The sequence below is a fragment of the Echiichthys vipera genome (genome assembly GCF_963691815.1).
Source record: "Echiichthys vipera genome assembly, chromosome: 4".
NCBI classification, from domain to species: Eukaryota; Metazoa; Chordata; class Actinopteri; order Perciformes; family Trachinidae; genus Echiichthys; species Echiichthys vipera.
The window spans coordinates 22,518,376-22,537,407 of record NC_139829.1 but is presented as its reverse complement, the minus strand read 5'-3'; the positions used below and the strand labels follow the sequence as shown (position 1 = coordinate 22,537,407).

Genomic DNA, 19,032 nt, shown 5'->3' with positions numbered 1-19,032 from the left:
GCCCACTGAATGACTTCTTCTCATGGCTCTCAAATTCTGTATAATTACCCTGGCTTGAATGTCTTCACTAATTTATCCTGTACGACTATGACATGTGTCAGCATCCAAGAGAAATAAGGGAGTAATACCATATCTCCTGTCTTACAGTTGTCCATAGTAATTTAATGTGGAGTCGTGTTGAGTTTTTTTAGGAGAGGGTACGTGGGGAGCAACTTGAGGTGGAGGTAAGGGGTGGGGTTGTCACAGAGATCACAGGGCGTCAGGGTTTACTAGTGGTGAAGAGACCGACAACATGGCTTGTTTTTCCTGGTGAGCTGAGGATTAAGGGATGAAGCTGCTTTGACTGACTAAGTAAATTAACCTTGTGTCACTGGAAGGCTAACAGTATCACAGTGAAGACTAATAACACATGTCACAGTACATCTTAAAAATATATAAATACAATGCGTCAGTAGTTATGGGATTGAGAATTACCTATTCAAGAGTGGGCAAGAGAAATTGTATAACTGTCAGTAACATTTCACACACCTCTAGCTCCAGTTCATGTGTTATGTTTACAGTGTGAACAACGTAGGTAAAGTTGGAAGTCTTTGTCAGAGTAACAAACAAGGTATCACATGTTATTTATATAATTGTGTATGTGAAACTTCCTTCCGGTGTTCAACATGTGGTGAATTCCACAAACAGAGGTCTGCCTTTGTCTTCCTCTTTTTCCCGTTTACACCCGTCCCGGTTGGACTTTCAGATATACAATTGTTCTTTCTAATGCATAGAAAAGGGCGTTGAGACAAAAACCAGAAAGCAGAATATCCATGTTTAGTCACTTCATTTCCTTCACACTTCCACATAAAAACTAGTTTGTTAGATGGTCAAAATAATGCCCCACCTCCAAAACAACCACAACCACCTCTCTCTTTTGTTTGATGTAGTGTTTGTACTTTTTTTCTAATAAATGCCTCAAAAAGTGATTCTGGTCTAAAAATAGTGTGTGGTGATGCTAAAAATAGTTACCTAGCTGGCAGTCCTTGCTGGAAGAAGCTGGAAGAATAGGCATGAAATCTCTCTCTCTCTCTCTCTCTCTCTCTCTCTCTCTCTCTCTCTCTCTCTCTCTCTCTCTCTCTCTCTCTCTATCTCTCTATCTCTCTATCTTTCACTCCCCCCTCCTTGTGTGAAACAGGGTGGGTGGGGGATGTTTTTCAAATGGAGGAGTGAGTAAGCGAAGTGTCAGAGTATTCATTCATTCCGTCTCTTTTTCTGAGTACCGACCATGAAGAGTTGCCCTCGGCGACCACATGCATAAGACCATTGATCTGAGACCCTGCTGTGCCTATAAACATTTGATCCCTTGCATAAAGAAGTCTATTATTTAATTCACTTGTTTTTCTACCCCCACTCTTTACCAAACAGAGGCTTCCTGTCTGGTTGTTTTCGAAAAACTATTTCTATTCCAGAGCAAATCATTTCTGTAAAGTTATCTTATCTATGCCTACACATGTCTAGGTTTTAGGCTGGCACACAAGAACACATCTGTCTGCGGCGCCAGTCTCAGACATAAAGAGAGCAAGTTTACTGAGTTCCTATTTTATAGACTTTATGCCTCTTCCACTTCTTAAGAGTGGCTAAAAGCAAGATGACAGATAATGTATATGATCTACAGGCTCAGCATTTTATTCCACATCAGACGCCCGCTGCCCAGAAAAGCAGAACCTCAGACAAGAAACTAACTAGCACTTGGAACTCTGTCAGAGGTGTTTTTTAAGGTCAATATACTGAAGCGGAAGTCTGAGGTACTCACACAACAACAAGAAGATTTAAATTTAGCTTGTTTGAAATGTGCCAAGATGTGGTCCCTGTGGTGTGGAGTGGTGAAAAAGGCAGGCCACTTCTGAGGCCATGCTGCCAAAAGGCACAGCTTTTCCACTACACAGCCCAAAACAATTCAAGCCAGCCATTAAGATGAAATGATGCCTTGTTCTTTGAAACTATTTGTGGAAAATTCAGAATAATGAAGATCTATTTTTATAGATGGCATTCCCTGCCCTGCCTGGAGCTTCCCCCCTGGCCTCAGCCCCTCCCCTGCCATGATTGCAGCTTTGGACAGGGTGTGGAAACTCAAGGTCACAGTAAAGAGGTCAACCGGCTGGTCATTGTTACTCAAGGCCTCCCTCAGGCTCCCTTTTCCTGCTGTGGCACCACACGATAAGAGACAGAGAGACAAAAGATGATAAGTGATGATTGGTTGGGAGACCAAGAAGGAATAGAGGGTGGCTGGAGGGTGGCTGGAGGGACACTTGAAGTCTTATCCATTGCCACCCGAAAAGAACTGGAGTAATTTTGCTGAGGCTGTTACACTGTTACTCTCAGATGATAACTTAAAGTATGTAATTGAAGGCTTTATTGATAATGTAACGGTGCAGTCACATAGTGACGTGTGTTTAACTGAAACTGCTCATATAGCATTACAACTTGTTTTCCACACACAATTTGGCCTTGCCGAATTTATTTTTATGTTGAATCAGAAAAACATGTACACATTCTCATTTCTCTCATTGGAATAGAGACAAATTATGCAACTGGAGCGTAGACAGGATGAAAGATGGGTAGGTTGAGGGTGCAGACATAAGTGTCCTCTTTATCCAGTTTCACTGAGCTGGCATTGTGTCTCATAATGTCTATCTGGGTAATTATACAGTGTAGTGACTAGTGTGAATGACCACTTTGTTCCCAGGGCCGGAGTGCTGCTGTAGCAAACAGTGTTGGATTCTGACATGTGCTTAGTGTTTGTCTATTCCATATGGGAAACACTGCACCATCTGGTATTGTGCTGTGTTCTGGCTAGCTAAGACTGTCTGTCTGTGAGTGAGTGGGCTCTCGTTTGCAGTGGGCTCTTCTTAATGGTGCTTTTTGCACATGCACCATCACATTGCCACAGTTGGAGAAATGCGGAGGAACCTTATTGCACACATTCTCTCTCACTTACTCTTAATAATATTCTCAGGGTTTTTTTTGCTGTACTTCTCACTGCCTTTTTAATGTTTAGTCAATCTAGTAATCCCTAGACAGCTAGTAATTACATACACAGTTAGCCAGTGTTATTACTGAACACACGACCACTTTGCCAGGGATGATGGATCCCAGGCGCCAGCCTTTGATTCCTGATTATAGTGCAGCAGGGCACCAGGAGTAAGGGGCTTCAAAGCCACCAAATCACTGAAAAGTCATTGATGCATAGTTTTTCAAACGTCCCCTCAACCAGTGCATAGGGATGCACAGATGATGACTGAAAAAAAGAACAGGCAGTGACAGGCTGTGATTTGGGGGTCCCATTCCTCAGATTGGTAACCTACAAAATCCCCCGCCCCCTTCCACAAATGCACACACACACACACACACACACACACACACACACACACACACACACACACACACACACACACACACACCATGTAGCCATCATCCATGGGCATGCCCCTCGACATGGTCCTGGCATGTTCTAACCACGCTTCATGAAACTGTGGCCTTCTTGCCTTTGGTCTGCCATCTGCTTCCAATAAGCTAAGCCAGCCTGATCCCTCTGATGTTCCCTCCACTGAAAAGCAGAGAGAAAGAAAGAGTGAGTGAGCGAGAGTGAGGGGTAGAGACAAAAAGGAGAGCAAGATAGAAAAGGCCAGATAGAAAAAGAAATCGAAATAAGGAGAATGAGAACACATCTGAAACATCCTATTACCCCATCTCTGCCGCAAGCAAGGCCACCCTGAGTGCACATGGTGTGCAGTGGTGCTGGGGGGCTCTTAGTCCACATTTTATGTTCACCTCCATCTTGTTATTTGAGATGGGAAGGGACAACATTTCTCCCCACTGCCTCACCCTTCTGACATTGAGCCCTATTGCTCTTTATCAATCTGCTCTGACAAATTGAGTTTCAGTTTTGAGTCAGTTGATAAAAGCAAAGGTTCTCCCTGCTGTCCTGCTTTTGTCACCTTTTCCCCTGAAACAGGCATGATCTAAATCTTGGGTTTGTAAGTTAGTGTAAAGACAAGTCAAAGAAAATGCACTGTATGTTTCCCTTTAGGTTAATCCTGCCATATTCCATTCAGACTTTTGTGCACTGTGCAATTTTAAAAAGCCTAATTAATCATTGTGTAGCCCATATCTTTAGATGACATTTTCTTGCACACTTTGCATACTATCATGTCTTCAAGGACTGTCTCTGATAGTCAGAGTGAAACCGTCTGTTCTCTACCATTTTAACATCGTGGCAAAAAGAGCCTGACACCCTGCCAGGCAAAGCTGTTTATTCCAGTACAATTGTATTATATTTTAACAGCACATCAAACATGATTAAGCATAAGTGGCACAGTTATTAATGCTTTTATATTGTGCTTCTCTGTCAGCAACTTGTTTTCCATTCAACTGCTGAAATACACTGCAAAACCATAAACTGCTGCATTTATTGGGGAAAACCCTTTGTGTTCTGGTAATATACTATATTCTTTCATAAGTCTTGGTTTTGCTTACAATAGTATGTGTATTCTGAAGACCATACAGTGCTGGCACAGATATTAAAGGCCTATAATAAACTGGCTGTTTTTGTAGAGAGTTTTTTCTCGGATGCTGTCAGCCATTGGGTTGAAGACATTGAGAAACATTCACTGGCCTGGCTGTCGCCAATAGCCATAAACACAATATTGAATGTGTCATACCCTCCAGCCACTGCCAAGACAACTGCAGAGCGGAATGGTCAGCAATGCAGCTCTTTCCAAACACAACCCATCAACTAACTCAAGTCTATCACAAATAAAGGTGTCCCTGTCGAGCCAACAATATTTTGACTCAGCTTCTGTTGAGACGTGGCAGTATTGCAGAAAATGAGGGGAAGAGGACAGAGGTAGGGAGACAGAGACAGACTGAGTAGCAGACTGAGACAGAAATATGGGGGCAGAAAGATGGATAGAGGGATATAGAGGGTGAGAAAGGTGGCAGAATGCCGAGCAGACGGATCCTGGTATGGCAGGAGCTCTGGGCAGGCGTCAGCTGTCCCTAGTAGACCCCCTGGGGCCACCCAGAATTCACACCCAAATACCCTCCATAGTTTTTTTTCTCAAGAGCTACATGGAGTTATTACCCACAGCCTAAACTATGAAATGAGTATAAGGCTGGTCTTTTTCCTGCAATTAAAACATCAGAGAACTCAAATCTTTGACAGATGTACAAACACCAAGCAATATACAATATGATTAAATTCCCTTGTAGCTCACGCCTGCTTCACTCAGCCTCTGATTATCTCAATCTAGCCAAGGTGGCCTTACTTAGCCCTGCTCACTATAGTCTGCTGACCCATCTTAGCCCAGCCTAGTCTAGGCCAGCCTTGCAGAGGATGCAGAGCTGAAGGGTGCCGATGAGATGGGTGTCTAAATATGTAGGACGCCGTGTCTATGCCGTGCCTGATTCACACAGGCCTTGTGACAAGTAGAGTCATGAGGGAGCGTCATGAAGAAGGAGTTTAATTAGGAGCAAGCCTCCAAAGGGGCCACAGAGAAAGACACAGAGCCAAGCAAGCATACACAGCTTTTTTTACAGTCTTTTCTGTATGTTGTACTTTTTCTCCTTCCTCTTATTTTCTCACATTTACTGTACTCACTCTCTGTACCGTCCTCTTTTTTCCCTCACATTTACTGTACTTACTCTCTGTAACATGTCCAGCGACTATTCATTTATCACATTGTAGTAGTTTGTAGCTTTCCCCCTTGAACTGGTTTCTCATAGTATGCCCACATTTCGAAATAAACTGTCTGTATTAATACATAATACAATGGAAAACTATACAGAGGCCATAAAATAGCTTTGAACTTAAATAATGCTTTATGAAAAGTTTCCTTTTATGCCAGCAGTCATTTTGTAAGATAATGAACATTTATTTATATAACTAAAAAGCCCAGTTACTTGTGAATTTGGAATAATTTTAATACGAGGATGATAATTTGGGTGATTTCTTTGTGCATAAAATTCTTGGCACAAGTGAACTGCACTTGCAAGTGTTTTTGTTTAATCCTCCATCCTATTAGCATATCCCCCAAAGAGTCTCTTTTTATGCCAGCTCTTCATACCCATACTCCTGTGTCTTTCAATATAAGGGTAGCAGCTCCTTTTCCAATGATCATTATTCTCTCCGTCATTTTGAAATGTATGTATATGATGTGTCTTATATTGTGATGAGGTCACTGAATAAGAGACTCAAAGCCTTGTTTGGAGCAGTAATCAATGACTGTGGCTCAGAGCCATGAAACACATAACAAATTCACGGCACAGATTAAGCAATGGGCTATTAGGGAAGGAGAAGATATAAAGTATTGTGAGGATAGGCCGGTAGCGTGGTGAGGTGGAGGGATCAAGAGCGAGAGGCCCTTCTATGGTGATATGAGCACTCCAACAAATCTTATTGGTTGTCGGATTGTGTGTCAGCCTTTGGCAACAGGTGTGATGTTTTTAAACAGGTGGGGATAACTGGGATAAGTGGCATACCGTCCTTGTACCGCACCCTCAATGTGCTGAGCCCCGGTGGAAAGCTAAGCCCGGGCCACATGCTTTAAAGTCATATAACACTCGTGCCCTAGCTCCATGCACCCAATCAACACTCAACACTACCACTGCCCAACCCCCTGCCAGACCACCAGTTCAGTTGCCTCATATAGGTGTCACCTTTACCCCAGCCCTCATTCTCCTCTCCCAGCAATGCCCCGCTGCTATCCTTCCTAGAATGGAAGTGAGTCTTTCATGCACTCTGTGCTGACAAGGTAGGTGGTAGAAATCTGTGCAAGTAGGAAGAAAAGTTGTTTTTTTTCTTCTTCCATGCATTCTCATGTGAACAGAAAAAGGCCAGTGGTTCAGCTCTTGTCAGTTCGATATGATACATCGCCGGGGCCAGAATGAAACTACAAAAAAGAAATAGCAAAAGTTTTACATCTCACGCCTTTGCCAAAAAAGACAGCATGCTAAACCTCTACAACCCCTTTGTTCTTTTGACTCATCCACCTCTGAAAGAGCAAGAGTGCCTGATTCACTATGGGTCTGTTAGAAGTCAGATCTCCTGCACCGCCTTGGTTGATTTGTTTGGTGTGATTTCCTGAAGACTGTCAAAGATGTGAGAGATGCTTTCAAATTCAGAATTCCAGATTTCCACTCTGGGGGCCAAGTGAGGATTCAGAGAGAGAAAAGGAGAGCCAGCAAATGTTGACACGCTTACAGTAGCTGCCTCGCCACGAGATGCCTCAGGAATCAAACAGTTATCACACACACAAAAGAAGCCCTCTAAGTTCACTAAAACCACACTCAAAACAGGCCTTTGTTGTGCTGACATGAGAGATGACTGGATTGTTATTTGTTTTCTAAGCAGGCAGATCGCTCCCTGTCACTTCTGCTTCTGCTTGTGATGGAGTAGCTAGCACTCGTATCTCCTTCTGTGAGTGAGTACTGACGGAGACAAACAAATGAGAGGAAGAAGTTCACTGAGATTAACTTATCTTAGTATCTATCTTCCTCCTTGCTCCTGCTCAGTCTCTCTTTCTTTTTTCTTGACGCTAACACCCACTCTCCCACACCCACACATGCACGCACAAACACAGACTCATTCCCCTTTCCCCTCCCACACACACACACACACACTCGCACATACACACACTTCAACATATACAGAGAGAGACACACACACATACTTGATCAGCATCAAATACAGGGTGTGCTAAAGTAAATTTAATTACGTCTGTCTGATATGGAGCTTCAGATGAAAGTAGGAGAGCGCAGTATGAAGCGACGACTGCACAGACAGGAGCAGGCCCGTGATATTCCTCCTGTAGACTAATCTCCCTTTATTAAAGCCAGGAGGAGAGAGGGTGGGGGGAGAAAGTGAAAGCAGGATGGAGAGGAGGGGGTGCCTTTGATGAGATCTCTAACTGTCAGCTACTGTACTTTTCTTCTCTTCCGATCTGTCTTTGTCTCTCACTTTACGAGGCAAATGAACACTGCACCTATCGGTACATGCCTACTTGCTCAAGCAAACATACCCGCGTGCTATCACACACAGTAATGTGCTCTGAAACTTATCCCTGTTGTTATGGTTGTCAACAATATCTAAAAAAGGACAGAGGCATCTCTCTCTCTCTCTCTCTCTCTCTCTCTCTCTCTCTCTCTCTCTCTCTCTCTCTCTCTCTCTCTCTCTTTGTCTGTGTCTCTCTTCCACTGGGAGGGAGTGGGAGGGAGTGGTGAGCTTGTGGAGCATGCTTTCCTGCCCGTCTGCTGTTTTCTGGCCACTCTAATGGGGGCAGGTGGCCATCAGGTGGCCAAAACAGAAACTGCCACATTTAATAGCAAATATACCACAGTCATGAACTTGAGCTCCTCAGCAGTAGTTTAATTCTATTTCATGACACACTGATGATTATGGTTATAAAATGTGTTTTACAGTTATGACTTTTTCTTCCCTGTGTAATTATGAGGTTTCAAGGTCCCATGATTTGTCATTTGGTCAAGAGTTTGAATTACTTGTTTTGTCTTGTTATTGGATGCAATTAAATCCTTTGTGCCATCTTGAATGTTTGGTTGCATGTTTTCTTGTTCACGAAGCAGCCAGTGTATCCTTGTGTCACCCCATGTTGATGGAGGTTAGAATGGAGCCTGCCAAAAAGATTAATGACTTTCGTAAAAAACATTTCCCGGAAACTGACCTATTTTTTTCATAGAGCAAAATATTTTGGAAATGTATTAATTTCAAATAAATCAGGATATACTCCTGTTTAAGAAATCTCTAAATGTTTTTCTACACTTCCTCTAATTCACCTTTTGTCAGGATCAAATCTAAAGGGTACCTCCTTACTGGTCATCACCATTTGTCCCTTCCAAGCTGTTCACCTGGATCTGTTCCCTACCCCAAAGCCCTTCAACTATGTTGTGCAACTGCTCTGTTTGCAGACATTGAGAAAGAAGGGCCTAAACGGCTGTGACAGCCCAGACCCTGACGCAGACGACTCGGTTGGCCACAGCCCAGAGTCTGAGGACAAGTACAGGAAAATAAACGAGGACATTGATCTGATGATCAGCAGACAGAGACTGTGTGTAAGTACCTTTTGTCAAACCCCGGACATTCCTCTTACCTTTCTTTCCTCTCTTTCCCTTTTTTCCCCTGTGCCTTCTGTCACTTCGTCCTCGTCTGCTCGTTCTTGTCATGTGTTCCTACCACCCATCTCTCCATACCTTCATCTGTGTCCCCCTCTATCCGTCTTTGTGGTCGTGGGACCTGGCAGGCATTAAACAAGAAGGAGAACAAAGGCGGCGAAAGCCCGGAGCTCGAGTCTGCTCTCATCCTCACCCCACGTACTGAGGAGAAATACAAACAGATTAACGAGGAGTTTGATCACATGATTAAAACTCATAAGATACCTGTAAGTACTGGGTTGACGCTACGCCGCATCCTCAGTAGGCTAACAAAATGCTGACTGGCCAGTAACTGTTGAGCTAACCCAGCTAACCACCATTGTTTGCAACTAGACTAAATACACAAAGTGAGAGTGAGACTAGAGTGGAATTATGTTGCATACTTACAGTGAAAAAACTGACAGTACTTTGATTTTGCCTGATTACAGTTGAGGAACGGTCCTCTAATTTGGCATAACTGTAACCATAACTAGCAGGCATTTTGCTATAGTAATTGCAGACTTACTCTCATGACAAATTTTAACCTTACTCGGTTCCCTCCTTGAACCCGTTACCCATAACGCCTTGCCTGGATCTCTGGGGAGGTGTGGTCTGCATGTGCTTTTCCTTTTCCTGCATAAAAACACAGTGTTCAGTCACTCAAAACAAATAAAACGATAGGCACTGCAGCAGACACTCAAAAACTCTTCACCATATTTCTGTACCTCACAGAACTCAATTATCTCTCCTCGTTGCTAAAATAATTCAAGGCAAAGTCTTCGGTAGCCCAACTGCATCTTTGTTAATGGACATAGACGTGTCCAAGGCAAGGCATGTGAGCTGCTGAATTTATATTATACTGTGTTAATTTAACAAAATGAATCGAATCTATAGCCAGCTGCCAGAAACCACAAAATAAAAGGCTGCTCTCTATGTAAACTGAGCTTACACTTCATTCAGAAAGCACCATATTGGAATGGTTAGTGCTCTACCCTTACACAGAAACAGATAATTCCATGGTAGATCATTTAGAGAAGAACAGTAGTGTCTAAGCCGCGTGGAGCAGGGGAGATGTGGTTAGAAGCAGGGCAGGGGTTGGTGAGCTGGGATGGCGTGGCGGTGCAGGGTGGGTTTTGGATCGGAGCCGGGCGGAGATGGGGGTGGAACAGTGGGGGCGGTGGTGTTGGGGGGACTCTGCACACAACAAGTGGCAGTTCAATGTGTGGTCAGGGTGGCTGCCAAGCACTGGGCCTCTGGATTGCAGGGGACTGTTGAGGGAACTGTGGGGAGAGGCGGAGGAGGAAGATGAGTGAAAACAGGAAGGATGGCACCGGTTAAAGGACAGCTTACAGACGGGGCCCTTACACCCAGCGAAGGGGTGTGTGTACATGCAAGCGTGTGCACAGAGACAGCTCCCCACTCTGGGAAAGCACAGCGTAGGGAAGTCTTGAGGTATAAAAAGTTTTTATCCAATAAAAAGGAGTTTTATCCAATAAGGAATCCAAGATGGAAGAAATTACTGAAAGGCTTTGAAAATACTGAACCAGCTATAGCCCCTCACTGGTTATAAAAGAATGCTTCCATGGCTTTTGGCTAACTCACTCCAGTGTTAAGTTGCAGTAAAAGAGAGATGTTCAGAGGCCCGCGATAAAATAATATGTGGCCCGCAAAAAAAGAGCATTAGGGCTAAAAGGGTAAAAATTGAAGAAGACGAAGCAGGCACATATCCCACTTCCACGTAAGCCAGGCCGATGATCCCCCTGATGCGCTCCCTCCATGGCTCTGAGACACATGGCAGTAATTTAGGGCCCTATTTTCTACTTCCTAAAGCTAACATGCAGGATCAACCACTTCCAGGGCACTCCCAAGGTTAAGCCTTCTGCCAAGTGACACAATAAACATGACAAACTAGACGCCTGGGGCTGACAGGCTACCTCCATTCATGTTCCTGATGAGACTACTGACTGATCTGAGTCTGCCCCTTAATAACACTTTGCATCAGCTACATGTGACAGACAAATAAATGGTTCCCACTTGCATTTGGTTCTCCGGTCTTGAATTTACTTTTGCAAGAAATACTGAAATACTTATTTAGTGAGCTGAATTATCTATAGCTCTTTTAAAACAGTGGGGAAGCCATTGGCTTCCATCCCAGTACACCATAGCCTTCTCATTTCCTTAATCTAATAATTAAGGAATGTATTTCAGGGAATATAAATGAGTGACCACATCATGATATTTCGGCAGGTCAACCTTTTGCCTTCACAATCACAAATGTCACAACATGTAAGAGGCAAAGGAGTCCTTTACAGAAAGTAACCGAAAAGTTTGAGTGACAGTATTGCCAACCCATATATCCTCTAAGGGGCAATTTGAGCAACTCTTAGAGGACTTTTCTAGGCGCTTAACCTTTAATTTCAGTGCTCCCCTCCACTGTCCCTACTGTCTTTTTTATTTATTTTTAGTCTTTCTTCCATGTAGTTGTTCCCTGTACCATTTATCTATGCATGGCTGACTATTGTTAGTTGTCCATTTGTCCTTTTGAACTTGGCTGTCTCTGTCTGTTCTCTTCAAACTTTGACTTTGCTTTGCCTGCAGACTTTGTTTTTTCTTCTTGTTTTTTTCACATCTCTTTTTCTCTTTCTATGGCCATTCCTTTTCCTCGAATCGTTAGTATCTTTAGTCTAATCAAACTTGTGCCTGTGTCTCTCTTTCTTCCCTCTCTCTCTCTCTCAGCAGGCTGTGCCCCCATCAAACTATGACATGCCTGTGTCCATTCCCGTTAGCAACCAGAACAATCTCATTTACAGCCATCCTGGTGGTTCCCTAGGCAACCACAACCTGTTGCCACTGGCGCACCACGGCCTACAGAGAAACAGCATGTCTCCCGGAGTTACTCACAGACCCCCCAGTGCAGGTAACACAGTTAGGGCCTCACATGCACTCATGCACCCATGTACACGCTGTTATCCCATCTGTCTATCTTCTCAACTGTGTGTGTGCCCATTTGTCATGATAATACACACATATATATTTTATGACACTACCCACAATATCCCCCCTGAAGGCAGTGAATATATCTAAAGTCCCTCCCATAGATATTCACATATTGCCTGCTCAGTATTGTGTTCAAATACTTAATATCATCTTAATTCCCAGCCCATAGTCTAATTGATTTAGTGTGAGGTTGTACACATTGGATGTCTGGCCCTATGTATGACATAGGCAAATCAGGCCTCTTGGTTTGTTATTGTTGTCCATAGTCCTTTTTCTGTCCCTCTGGTCTGAAGGCTGCTGCCCACACCCTTACCCTGTCATTACAACTGGATGCTAGAAGCGCTAGCACAAACTAAATATGAGTTTTGGCACTCAGAGCATCCACACCAAACCGCACACGTTCCGCCCACTCTTCCACCTCACATGGCTTAAAAATAATAATGTGTCATTTTTCTTGGACGGCAGCTTAATGTAGCCACTAGCAGTGTCTAGTTGCTCACGGTGGAAGCATTAATACTTCTGGTGCTAGTAGGCCTACACATATGCTGTACTGACACACAAACAAACACACACACACACACACACACACACACACACACACACACACACACACACACACACACACACACACACACACACACAAACACAGTGGATTGTGACTAAATTGAGTTAGCTTCTGAAAGGCCAGTAAGGTAACAGACAGGAGGCATAGCGAATGTTACGTGGGTGTCTATCCTCTAATGGTTTTCTCTCTTTTTGTCTCTCTCCTCTCTCTTTCATCTTTCAGGTGGCCTCATGGGTGCTGACCTCACCACTGGTGCAGGCACCAGTGCTGGTAAGAACGGCCTCCTCTTCTCACTCAGAGTTGTCTGCAAACACACACACACACACACACACACACACACACACACACACGGCACCCACTCACACACTTTGGACCATAAAATGCATGACTTACAGTAACCCAAACCCAAATGGAGATTTTCACAGTGTTGATGTTAGTGGTCGTGGAGTTCATCTTGGAATATTTGGGAATGGGGCTGTGACACATCCTGTCTGTGTTCAGATATAAACGGTAGAACAAGTGTGGGGAAACAGAATTAAAATTACACTAAATACTCAAGCATTCAGAAGAGATGGTGGACTTTTTGTCAACTTCTCCGTATGATGAGCCATCTCTATATTTCTACCACCCCTTGGAGCACCCATAGCTCTCATTTGAAATACACGCAAACTCGTTGCACAGTAACTGCTATCATATGTCTGCAACTCGATTAATTTAATGTTTTGAATGTCTTTCCATGCCCTAATGATCCTGTGGAGAGTGAAGTGTGTATGAGGAACATGTGTAAGGACTCTTATGTGTTAGCTTCTGTGTGTCAGTGGATTTGTCCCTAAGGACATGTCAGGCCCAAGTTTATGGCAAAGACTCCCATTTAAAGGGGTTAATTTTACAGCCTCAACGTACAGTGCAGAGTGTAAAAATGGAGAGTGGCGGGGGTCAGAGGGGTACAGCTGGGCAGCCCTGTCTGGCCCCCAGGGCTCCATCACAAGGGGTCAATGCCTGGTTTCTCTGTCTAGTCACTCATCACACACACAACAGGACCATTTGTTGTGGCGTGTGTTCCGTCGACGGCGTGCTGCAGAGCATGCTTCAAATGTAGCCTTTGTGTCACTGCGCCCAAGGAACAGAGGCTCTCTGTGAGAGCTGTGCGTCGCTCAGCAGCAGCGAAAAACACGACGTGGAGAGAGAGTCATGTGGAAGCTAAAAGATTCCATTCAAAGCTCTCTTAACTCTCATCTAGGGGGGCATGGGGGGGGGGGGGGGGGGGGGGGGCACCCCAGTGATGAATATCCACTGATGGTGGAAGCATGTGTGCAAAGGAGAAACAGTAGGGGGAACACAGATGGAAGTGTTCTGTGAACTTGGTCAGCCATTTTAATGATGTTCCTCTTAAGTGACTCAGTGTGAGGTGGCCTAGCCACTGTGGCACCACAAAGGCTGTTTTAATGTTCCTCTTCTCCTCACAGTGAGTTTTGATAAGCTGATTATACAAGTAGCTGTCTGGCCCGTCTATGAGTGTCCTGAGTGGCGTGGCCTAAGTGACATAGGAGGTGTCTGTGTGTGTCTGTGGGTGTGTTTATGGATGAACATAAAACATAAAAATATGTGTGGTTCAGATGAACATAAACCCTACACCTCCTTTGTGCCTTAGATGTCATGGTGCCACTGTCTGTAAAGAGAGAAAATTACAGTTTTTAAAGCCCAACTCACGTGGAATTAGCATTAGCTAGCGTCCACTTGTAGTTTGGAAGGATTGAAGAAGTAATTTTTGTCTCAATCCAATAATCATCTGCCATGTCCTCAATCTGTAAAGTTAAAATTCCACAGCTGATTAACTACCATATTTTACCAAACACAGGTAGCCTATGAGTGTATTGTTTCCGTCTTATCTATTATCTATCTTATCTATAATCATTATGAAGTTGCAATAAGCACAAAATTCTTATTTTAAAGGTAAGCAGGGAAAGACGTTTATTGTTGTTAGTTGCTTAGCAACACTACTTCAACACTTCAACTACTTGAACTCCAAGCATATCTTAGTAGTAGACTAGACTGCCCATTTACATAAGGGTGCACCATGTTTCAATCATATCTGGACATAATCCTTGGGTTTTGGCATGTACATTTAATTGAAGAAGACTTTGTTTATCCTGTGCAGAACCCAGACATGGGCGTAAGTCTAAATCACACAAGGTCCCTAGGTAATTCTAGTCCAGTGTAAATAGGGCATGTTACTGAAAGGCTGAGTCATCATGTCTTCTATGGAAATATTGTGGGAAGTGTGTATGTGCATGCATGCGTTTGCTCATTTATATACAGTATGTGTTCAATGTGTCAACTCCTTTGCTGGCTACTGTAGGAGAGAGCACAGGCTGATGGAATAGACAGAACGTGAGTGAAGGAGAGAAACAGAGCTCATGAAGGAAATTCCGGACCAAGCAGCCTGAGCTTGTAAAAACCTCCCGCATCCATTTGTGTAATTATGTAGCTGTCACCTATGCTCCGATCAGCACTCTGCTCACCAAAGCACTCCAAATTAACAAGAAACTCTTGTCACCGCTCACCTTGATAACATACCAATTACTCTCTTAAATGAGTTGCATACAAGCTACATCTTTGAAACATCGTTTGTCAAAATCATACAGAAATCACAAGCTAAAAAGCATACATACAAGAAATTACAACAAGTCGGGTTCAGAAGATCAAACAATGTGTGTCTCAATCTTAGCAGCACCTCACACCAACTGTACAAGTTGTAAGCGTGAGCATGACACCTTAGTTCAGTTGGAGAATTCAGGGTTGAATGCACATTGGCCAAACCGCAACGGAAGAGTGTGTGTGTATGGGGAATAGAATGGAGCGCGCCTGTTAGACCACAACAGGACATCAGAAATTTGTTCAGTAACAGTAAAATGTACATGAGTTTAACCACACCTCTCTCTTTGTGTGTGAGAGAGTGTGTGTGTGTGTGTGTGTGTGTGTGTGTGTGTGTGTGTGTGTGTGTGTGTGAGAGTGTGTGTGTATCCATGTGTGTGTGTGTGTGTGTGTGTGTGTGTGTGTGTGTGTGTGTGTGTGTGTGTGTGTGTGTTTTTGTATGTGAGAGAGAGAGAGAGAGAGAGAGAGAGAGACAGAGAGAGAGAGAGAGAGAGAGAGAGAGAGAGAGAGAGAGAGAGAGAGAGAGAGAGAGAGAGAGGGAGACAGAAAGACAGATAAAGCAAACACTTGAGAGGTGTCTTTTTAAACACATTGATCTGGAAGTGCACTTAATTGTAAGCATGGCACATTTATAGACAAATTACAATCCTTCAGCTTTGTCCTCAGCTTTTATCTCATTCTCAGATCAGATGTTGTTCTCTATGTGTGAATTTTATACAGCAGAAAAACAGACCCCTGGCTGGGCTGAGTTTAATTTTGGTACTTCCTGTAAACGGTTGATACCAGCCTTCGCCGCAGCTCGACCATGCAGAGCAGCATTAGAAGAGCAGAGCTGAAATGATTTCTGGGTATCATTTCTTCAGCTGATATGATAGTCAAACCAATGTGTCCCTATGAGTGCGACTGTCCTAAAATCAGGACGATCAAGCTACAGAATAGGAAGATTTGAGTTACATTAGCTTAATTAGCCAATTTTACTTTTGAAGGTGCTTGAGGTCTGGCTTATGCCACTCAGGATCATAGTCACCCAGCAGATAATTGACTGAACTGCAGCCATCTCCACAGGGTGGCAATACACAGATGTCTGATTAACTGTCCCCAAGATGAAGTCTGTGTCATCTTGACCAAAGTGTATATTAATGTCTCTATTGCTCAGTCTCTTTTTATTCATCTGTACAGAAACACTGATGTACTTCCTGCTGGGTTATTTACTAAAGTGTGTGTACAGCATGCGTGGTGTGTGTGTGTGTGAGATCTCATTCATCTATCTCCACATGCACCCACTCAATCTCACAAAGGGCCAGCCATGAGAATGAGAGAGCGGGAAAACTGAAGAGGCAGCTGCCTCTTTGCTAATATCAGACTGACACTGGAACTAAGAGGGTCCAATACAAAACACACACGTGCATCCATATGCATGGCTTGTGCATTCAGCGTGTCTCACAGAGACAGTACCTGAAGTCGTACTGTGCTTATATACACTCAGTATGACAGAAAAAATGGTTCATATGTAGAATCATGCACATGCAAGATTTTATACAGCAAAACATGCAATAACACACAAAGTCAACTTGTACATGCTTACACATCACACATGCCAGCAAAGGCACAAACACACTCCAGCAGTCACACACACTGTTTTTCTCGTTTTCTGTCAGACGGCCTCATTTTCTCTCACCGCTAGCGGTCGTTTACTCTTCAGATTGTTCAAATTGAGCTTTTGAGACTTTTCATTTCCAAACAACAAAAACCTCGCTCTCAAATTAAACAAAGATCAGCAAGGGAAATTGCCCAGGAAGACATCTGTGACTCATTTTCCCTGGAGTATATGATTAGGAAATTCATTTATGTCTAACGTATAATTCCTGCCCGTCTTTCAAGTGGTAGCGTCCACACAGTGCCCTGTGTTCTACCCCTTGAAAGAAGGAAGGAGAAGTAAGGGGAAAAAAAGCCTGCGGGATTGGGTTAGAAACAAAGACAATGTTGCTTGCTAGAATGCTCCACTCTCAGTTTTTTTTCATGATGTTACTGGGGTTTGGCCCCACCGGTTTTTGAGGAGGAAATGGGTGCTGCACTTGGCCCTACATATTTAGGGGAATGCAGTTCTGGTGGCAACCCCAAGGCAGGGTCTTTGTCTGCAAGAACCACACATGTATTTAGCTCTGATGGCCAAATGATGGGTCCCATCCCTCTGTGGTCTTGCTACTCGTAATTAGATGTTTTTACACGAATTACTGGCTGTTGCAGGGTACATGCAGCCTTAACTGACAGTGACAGAGGTGGAGGGTGAGGTCCTCTTCAGTGGGTGCCTTCATTGCATGAATGCCAAGCAAACAGTGGTGATCATCAAGACAAAAACAGTACGCTTGTTTGACTTTCTGCCACGCCAGTGTGCACCACTTTCATAAAACCTAAGTTACTGGTGTGCTAATAAAATATCTAGCACAGGAAGTGGACGTGAAACAGAAACACTGAAAATGAGCACATGGTGAAAATTGATTCCTGTAATTCTTCAATGGACTGCGCTTTCATGAACAGCAGGATTTTCAGGATGCATTCAACTTTTGAAACAGGTTATATAACATGTATCTGTATATTTGGTTCAAATACAATTCTAGTATATTTCATGTTTCTCTGCCTCTTTTTGCCCAACCTTTCTTTGCTCTTAGGAAATGGATATGGAAACCATCGCAACTCACCAGGTTTGCTGGTCTCTCCAGGCGGCATGAACAAGAACATGCAGGCTAAGTCGCCCCCGCCCATGAACTTAGGCATGAACAACCGCAAACCTGATCTACGTGTGCTCATCCCCCCTGGCGCCAAGAACAACATGCCATCCATCGTGAGTAACGTTTCTATCCCTCTTCAGGTTGTGTCTAGATGGTAACCTTCGATTTGCGAAAACTCACATGAGACTTGTTTCTTGACAATCTATACTAACCTTAACCGTTCAAGGTCAATGCCTATCCATCATCTCATGAGACTTTCACAAATCTTGGATTTTGCTATTGTTGATTACCTTTGATGTTCCTCATCTTTCATGTCTTCATACCAGACTTGGGTTGGTGAGGTTATGCTAGTGATAAGCTTGACTGTTTTACATGATATTTTTGTTATTTTCAAATGTGCCTCGGCAGCTTCTTAAAAATTTACGTTTGGCCCAAGTCTGATATGTCAGATTTATTTTCTCTGCTGTTTGCTTATGTGGGCGCCACTCTCCTACTATAAAGACAATAGTTCTTAGAATCCTCTTTTCACATTAGTTTTATGTCCTCTGACTCAATCCTACAGTAGCTCCATCCCTAGAGCCACCACTTCTATATTCACACTTGCACTCACTAATTTGAATTTATTACCCTCCCCTTTTAATGCCATCAGTCTGAGGATGTCGATCTGCTATTGGTAAGTCAGACTGCCGCTCAGATTTAGAAATCAAAACAACCTTAAAAGGGCTGTACGGTTGTCAAACCTGAAGAGTTTTCTCATGATAATCAGTTCTCGGGAGCATAAGGTGTTGAGTGTTGCAGTCACCTGAGTCTGATGTCTTACTTTACATTAACTTTTCGCCATCACTGCTGAGATTATTACAGCTTGATACAGCGTTTTTGAGAAAAGACGTCCTGACTCCA

The 19,032-nt window shown here is 43.5% G+C and overlaps 1 protein-coding gene across 7 annotated transcripts in view; it reads left to right on the top strand.

Moving 5' to 3' along the window:
• mef2cb (myocyte enhancer factor 2cb) overlaps positions 1 to 19,032 on the top strand; it is a 72,097-nt gene that overhangs the window by 47,728 nt on the left and 5,337 nt on the right. For 2 of the 7 annotated variants that reach the window (XM_083911815.1, XM_083911816.1), the window contains 5 exons: positions 8,965 to 9,108; positions 9,297 to 9,434; positions 11,923 to 12,103; positions 12,971 to 13,018; positions 18,073 to 18,245. In XM_083911815.1, coding sequence (XP_083767941.1) covers positions 8,965 to 9,108; positions 9,297 to 9,434; positions 11,923 to 12,103; positions 12,971 to 13,018; positions 18,073 to 18,245 — 684 coding nt within the window. The remainder of the gene's footprint in view (positions 1 to 8,964; positions 9,109 to 9,296; positions 9,435 to 11,922; positions 12,104 to 12,970; positions 13,019 to 18,072; positions 18,246 to 19,032) is intronic. The other 5 variants (XM_083911817.1, XM_083911821.1, XM_083911820.1 and 2 more) reach the window with 5 other exon arrangements.